This window comes from Myotis davidii, unplaced genomic scaffold (genome assembly GCF_000327345.1).
Source record: "Myotis davidii unplaced genomic scaffold, ASM32734v1 scaffold826, whole genome shotgun sequence".
Lineage (NCBI taxonomy): Eukaryota > Metazoa > Chordata > Mammalia > Chiroptera > Vespertilionidae > Myotis > Myotis davidii.
Window position 1 is genome coordinate 38,813 of NW_006297142.1, and position 663 is coordinate 39,475.

At 65.6% G+C, this 663-nt stretch overlaps 1 protein-coding gene across 1 annotated transcript in view; it reads left to right on the forward strand.

The window, feature by feature from the left end:
- LOC102771180 (pepsin A) overlaps window positions 1-472 on the forward strand; it is a 7,311-nt gene extending 6,839 nt beyond the window's left edge. The window contains exons 8-9 of the mRNA XM_006772775.1: window positions 104-202; window positions 449-472. Of these exons, the coding sequence (XP_006772838.1) occupies window positions 104-202; window positions 449-472 (123 nt within the window). The remainder of the gene's footprint in view (window positions 1-103; window positions 203-448) is intronic.
- The last annotated feature ends 191 nt before the right edge of the window (window positions 473-663 follow it).

The following is a 663-nucleotide window of genomic DNA, read 5'->3' on the forward strand; positions in this document are numbered from 1 at the left end:
CCCCCCCCCCCCCCCGACAGCCCTGGTACAAACTGGGGGTGGGGGGGGGAGGTCTGCCGCACAAGGGATGCGGCCCTTCTGACCCTCGCTCTCTCTGCCCCAGATGGTGGTCAGCTGCTCAGCCATCAACAGCCTGCCCAACATCGTCTTCACCATCAACGGCGTCCAGTACCCACTGCCGCCCAGCGCCTACATCCTGCAGGTAAGGGCCCGGCACAGGACGTGGCCCATCCCCGCCTCCGTGCAGGGGGAGTGCCTGCCACCGGCCCCATAGCTCTGGACCGCCTGAGAGAGAGAGAGAGAGAGAGAGAGAGAGAGAGAGAGACACGAGAGCACCCTAACAATAAATGCGCGAATGAGAATTTGGATACAGCCTTCCCCCAAGAGGAGAAGCGAGGCCGGATGGTAGCGGACAAGGGTTTCCGGCTGGGCCCTGGGTCTCTCACAGCCCGTGGACCCGAGTGTGGTTTAGGGGAGCCTGGGGGGTTGACACCCGACAGCCGTCCAGGGCTGAGCAGATGAGACCCCGACCTGCGTGGGGTCCGGGCCAGGACGCCCCACCGTCTCTACCAACTAACACCCCCCAGAAAGCCACAGGAGGACGCTCACCTGGTCCTGCGGTGCCGGGAGGGCCTGGCGGCCCAGAGGGGGGGATGTCTGCAG